This window comes from Anneissia japonica, unplaced genomic scaffold, assembly GCF_011630105.1.
Source record: "Anneissia japonica isolate Jap-2015-1 unplaced genomic scaffold, ASM1163010v1 scaffold2774_len142755_cov157, whole genome shotgun sequence".
In the NCBI taxonomy this organism is placed as follows: Eukaryota; Metazoa; Echinodermata; class Crinoidea; order Comatulida; family Comatulidae; genus Anneissia; species Anneissia japonica.
Genome location: NW_022745578.1, coordinates 131759 through 137556, shown reverse-complemented (window position 1 = coordinate 137556; position 5798 = coordinate 131759). Strand labels below are relative to the sequence as shown.

The following is a 5798-nucleotide window of genomic DNA, read 5'->3' as shown; positions in this document are numbered from 1 at the left end:
GTTGTTGACGTGTTACCTATAAGAGGTATCGATGCGCTACTATTGGTCAAATCAATTTTTAGAAGAAAAGAATAAATTAAGTCTAAAGCACCCGGTATTCCAAGGTGGTCCAAGTACTAATCGGGCCGCCGTTTTTTTTTTCGGTGATCGGACGAGAACAGGTGTTTTCAACGTACTGATAGGAGGGATCTGTATCAAACTCTTCTTTATGAAGCCCATACATCCAGCAGCATGCCTTCTCAACAAGGGATTCTAGGCTTCATTAAACCAGAAGGAAGCTACACTCCTCCAATATCGAAGACCCCTTTGCCTTCTGCTCGTGTGTTGCGTCGAGCCCATTTGATTATGGAAATGGAGAGGATTCCAGTGTATAGAGCCTCCATTCTAAGTACGACAGGAGAAATATTGTTCATAATGGAACAAGACAGGTATGTAAAATAAAAATCACAAACAAGACTTATTTTTTTACTAATTTTAATTCACAATTTTGTATTATTCAAATTCATTTGTTATATTTATTTAATTTTTGAAAATTCTCTCTTTGAAATAAGATGCTTCTTTTATTGTTATTTTTAATGTTTGAAATTATACTTTGCAACACTTACTTATTCTAGGTAAAACTGTGATATCATTTCCAACTGAAATGAAATTCAAGTATGAGTTCTCCCAATAAATGCGTATCCCTACTATTAGAAAATACATTACTTCATTAATTGTGACATATTTTTACTCAATAAAATTATGCCATCATTTGCACAGCACTTTATTGGTTGAGTAAATCGCTCAATGATTTTACACTTTGCATGTATTTTTTTGTTATACAGTAGTTTAACTTATGTATCATTACTTGCAATTGCTAAACTTTACTAATTAATAAAAAAAATCACAACAAATTGATTTTTTAATCAAATACCTCTGTACAACATACCAGTTGTTTTTAATTATGGATTATAAAAATGTTATACTTTTTTTTATTAGATCCTCAAAAAAATCTATGGAGATGGTCAAGGGACAATGCAATACCTTACCAGTGTCCTGAATGAGTGGGGCCAATTCTTGACATCAGTGGTCGTCGCATCTGAGTCCGAGGACTGCTATAGACGAATGGCTCAAGGACTGATTGCCCGATTTAAGCGTGCAAATGCACACCCCCTAAAGTTATCTATGCCGATAACAATTGCTGTAGGTAAGTTGCTCTTTTCTATTTTAATTTTGTTTTTATTTATTTATGTACATTTGTCTGTGTTTACAAAGTTTTCTTTTTATTTCTCCGACAAAATCCTTTCACCAAGTTTTTTTCTTCAAACAGGAATAATTAATTACTGTGAACATTAAATTATTATTCACTTTTAATATAACCTGTTGTTTATTTATTTTAGTGAAAGCGGGGCATCTTGGATTCATTCACTTTTCGAGGAATGGGATGGTATGGTAGTGCGCTTAGACATCAGACAGTGGCTGCATAGATGGGACACTGTCGTAATAAAGCAAAGTCATTGAAAATACGGTGTGTTTATGAGTGCACTTGCAGGAGCAATACTCGCATACAACAAAGCTGATATGGACCAACTCATAAAAGCAGTGAGGAATGGAAACCAGGAGATGTTTTCAAAATACAGTGATATGGATATGATTACCTATGTAAAACCACATCAACGGAAATCCTATGTCCGTCGTATAACGCGTGGTGTAGAGGTATGTTACTTAAATTCCACTAATAAATTAAAAACCCGTGCTGCGGCAATTTAATCTTTTAGAATAAATTTATGAAAACTCAATTTAAATTTGTTTCAGGAGAGTGTATGTTCCATCGAAGCAATTCTCAAACAATTCAAAGGACCAGCGGGTCTTGATGTAGATGGTATTCCGCTATTCAAGTCTTCCGAAGCTGTGGATGCATACTGGAAAAAGACCAGCAAGCATATTAGCTGTATGCAGGTTAGTAGCAGGAATATCTCAGATAAAAATTAAGCTGTACTGGATTTCACTTGCTCATGTGTGCAAAATTCTATACATTTTTAAAACTTAGATAATAATAAATCAATTTGTTTCATGTTTTTCTTAAGTTTTAAAGACCGTAATATGTATAGAAAGATTTATTTATATAAAATCATTAAAATTTTTAACAATTAATCATTAGCTGTTATAGAATGAATGAATGAATGAATGAATGAATGCATGAATGAATGAATGAATGAATGAATGAATGTTTGAATCAAGAGTATTATCATTGACCAATTATGACATAATGTATGTTTTTCCAATGCAGGATCCACCTGGCATTCCTCTATATGTTGTTACCAAGGTGGTGCATTTAAATGGTGTTCAGCTGAACAAATACAGGATCAGAAGAGGAAGCAACTCCTTAGAAGGACTGCATGCTCACTTAGTCAAAGCCATTCCATCACAACGCTGTGGTATCATGCCGTTTCAGGTAAAAATTAATTTTATTTATAGATATATTATTTGTATTGCAGAAAAATATATACTGTATTATGCAATTTGTTTATGTGTTTATATGATTCATTATTTTTTTAGGTTTACCTCATATCATTTACAATGCAGTGGAATTGCAGAATGGAGTCCCTGAAAGTTGCTGGAGGACAAGGAAGACACACCCTGTGCATAGATGCTCGTCAAATTCAGCGACTGAATCATCAAGCAAATGTTTTGTTCGGAAAAGAACACCTTCTTGAGCCAAACTTTGCAGCACCAATGCCTTACCCAGCAAGATATGATGACCCAGCAGAGAAAGAACTACTTGGAGTGGAATATGCGTACTGTCAGTCATCTGACTTTAAGGCCAAAGACTACTATATCAAAAAAGGTAGGTGTTCTCATCCCCACCCTCTCCCCGCCCATAAACAATAGCAATATATACAATCATACAAATAATAGACTGATTGAATGTAACATTTTAATTACATCCAGTTCTGTTTGTTACCCATTAATTCACAACCATCCTTCTCCCCCTCCCCTCCTCCTCCTCCTCTATTGGAGATCAATGTGCGATGACATAAACAAGTTTGTGTCATCCTGCCAGGTATGTAATGCCCTAAAGGCACATCAAGCCAAGGAGCCCTTACTTTTACATAACATTCAGGATCTACCATAGACAATTGTTGCCACTGATATATTTGAGTGGAACAACAAGCATTTACTAGTACTCGTAGATTCCCATTCCGGATGGTTTGAAATGAATACTTTAACTGACTTAACATCAGCCACGGTAATAGTGAAACTGAAGCGTGCCTTTGCTACCATGGTACACCGCGGATTCTCATAAGTGACAATGGAGGTCAGTATTCAGGTAAACAATTCAAACAGTTCGCATCAGAATGGAACTTTGTTCACATCACGAGTAGTCCTGAACATGCCCAATCAAATGGCCTTGCAGAGAATGCGGTAAAGCAGGCAAAGATGTTGTTAGAAAAGACACAACCCATACAAAAAAATTCTATAGAATTCTATCAAAAAAAACCTATAGAATGTCTATAGCATAATTATTTAGAAAATCTATAGGAAATTCTATAGAAATAACTATAGAAGCCCACTATAAAAGGTATATTAAAAAGCTATTAAAACTATATTAAAAATCTATTAAAACTCTATTAAAAATCTATTAAAACTATATTAAAAATCTATTAAAATTATATAAAAAATTTATAAAAACTCTATAAAAAATATATTAAAACTATATTAAAAGACTTACAAATCTATAAAAATTATATAAAAAACTATGAAAATTCTATTAAAAATCTATAGAATGTCTATGAAAATTTTATATAAAAACACCTTTAAAAAACTATAGAAAATCTATAAACAATTTTATAAAAACCACTTATAAATCTATAAACATTTATAGAAAAAAACCTATAAAAACACATTAAATATGCGAATAGAAATTCTATACAATTGTATAGAAAGTGTATATAAATTGAACGATTTTATATAGAAAATCTGTGTATTCTATAAAAAAAAAATGTGGGTGAAAATTCTATTAAAAATCTAAAGAATGTCTATGAAAATTTTATATAAAAAAAAGACCTTAAAAAAACTATAGAAAATCTATAAACAATTTTATAAAAACCCTATAAAAATACATTAAATATGCGAATAGAAATTCTATACAATTATATAGAAAGTGTATATAAATTGAACGATTTTATTTAGAAAATCTGTGTATTCTATTAAAAAAAATGTGGGTGTTGTGTGTTTTTGGACAATTCAACTGGTCTTCAAATTTAACAATTCCAATTGGTTTTCAATGGTCCCAGTTCCACTTGGTAACAATGGCTTTAATCAACTTCTGCAGACTTACAAAATACACTATGAGTTCATATACAAACCATAATTTCTTTAATTTAAAACACCAACAAACATCATACGGTAGGGACATTACTTCCCTAGGGTCTCATTTACTAGCATACAGTGCCCCTTCATTTATAATCGTTTTACTAATGTCTTACTGCTAAACATACTGTACCTCAAATTCAAGGCTGCTTTATAGTCCGGTTTAAATAAGCATTTTTTTGTAATGTAGTCCTAATACAAGAGTTTATTATATAAAACAATATTCAAGAACCATTTGTGTTACAGGTGTGCATAAACCAGCATTCTTTGTGATATTGCAGCAGCAACTGTCCATAACCATGCCTTTTCTTGTCCGATGGTACCAAGCTATTAAATTAGTATGAATTATGACGTTGAACACATCTATTTTGAAATATTGTATCACTGTGACTTGTACACATTTTTTGGAGTTCACTCTTGCTGAAAGATATAACAAAACAAAATCTTTAAAAAGAATAATAATGGTAAACTTATACAGTATATAGAGTGCATATTATAGAAACCGCTATTAAATGTATTACATCCCTTTATTATTGTATTGAAATAGGAGTAATATACATATATGTAGCTAATGACCGACAGCAGTTACTTCTTTTTTAATCAAAAAAAATTTTTTTTTTAGTTCTCAAAACAGCTTTTAGCCTACATTACAATTTCAATATCACTTAAGGCCTATATAGGCCTAATATATACACATTAAATTTGACTAAACTCTATCGTGTAAACTACAGCATCATCTATAGCATGTTGTTAATAATTAATAGTACAGGACAGTAAAAATAAAACATCAACAAAACATTATATTCACCTTTAGTAAGTCAGGTAATTTTCTGTTCCTTCATGTAGATACGTCTTCAAACAAAAATTAATATGCTTTCCTACTACAATGATTGAGTTGACTAGTTACTGACACTTGAGAATCCTGAAATAAAGTCACCATTTATGTTGTTAGTATAGGCCTTTTGATTACATTAACTTTCTCCAAATAATGATACAATTCTTTACACCCCCCCCCACCCCGGTTAAGCGTAAACCGATTATTTTATTAAAGCACTATAGAATGTCAGGTAATTTTCTGTTCCTTCACAGATACGTCTTTAAACAAACATTAATTCTTTCAACTACAAGATTGAGTTGACCGGATTGAGTTTTCATTTAATTACGATAGAAACTGAGACTTGAGTATCCTGAAATAAAATCACCACTTATGTTAGTATAGGCCTAGAGATTTAATACATTAACTTTCTGCAAATAATGATCCAATTCTTTACACCACCCCCTCTCCGGTTAACCCTAAACCCATTATTTTATTAACCCTCTAGATACCGTCTTCGACTGTAGTCGAAATTGACCTCAAACCGAGAATTCCCATTTTCGACTGCAATCGAAATTTAGTGACTAAAAAATAGGTGGTTTTCAAATCGCTCTTCTGTTTTTATTTTAGC

General features: G+C 32.0%; 1 protein-coding gene across 1 annotated transcript; it reads left to right on the top strand.

Annotated features, from left to right (window-relative positions):
• The first annotated feature begins 1514 nt into the window (after positions 1 to 1514).
• On the top strand, positions 1515 to 3051 carry LOC117119980. Its single transcript, XM_033264965.1, has 5 exons — positions 1515 to 1695; positions 1795 to 1938; positions 2270 to 2434; positions 2539 to 2827; positions 3044 to 3051. Exons 1-5 carry the CDS (start codon positions 1516 to 1518, stop codon positions 3049 to 3051), a joined length of 786 nt encoding a protein of 261 aa, XP_033120856.1. The 5' UTR covers position 1515.
• Positions 3052 to 5798: the final 2747 nt, after the last annotated feature.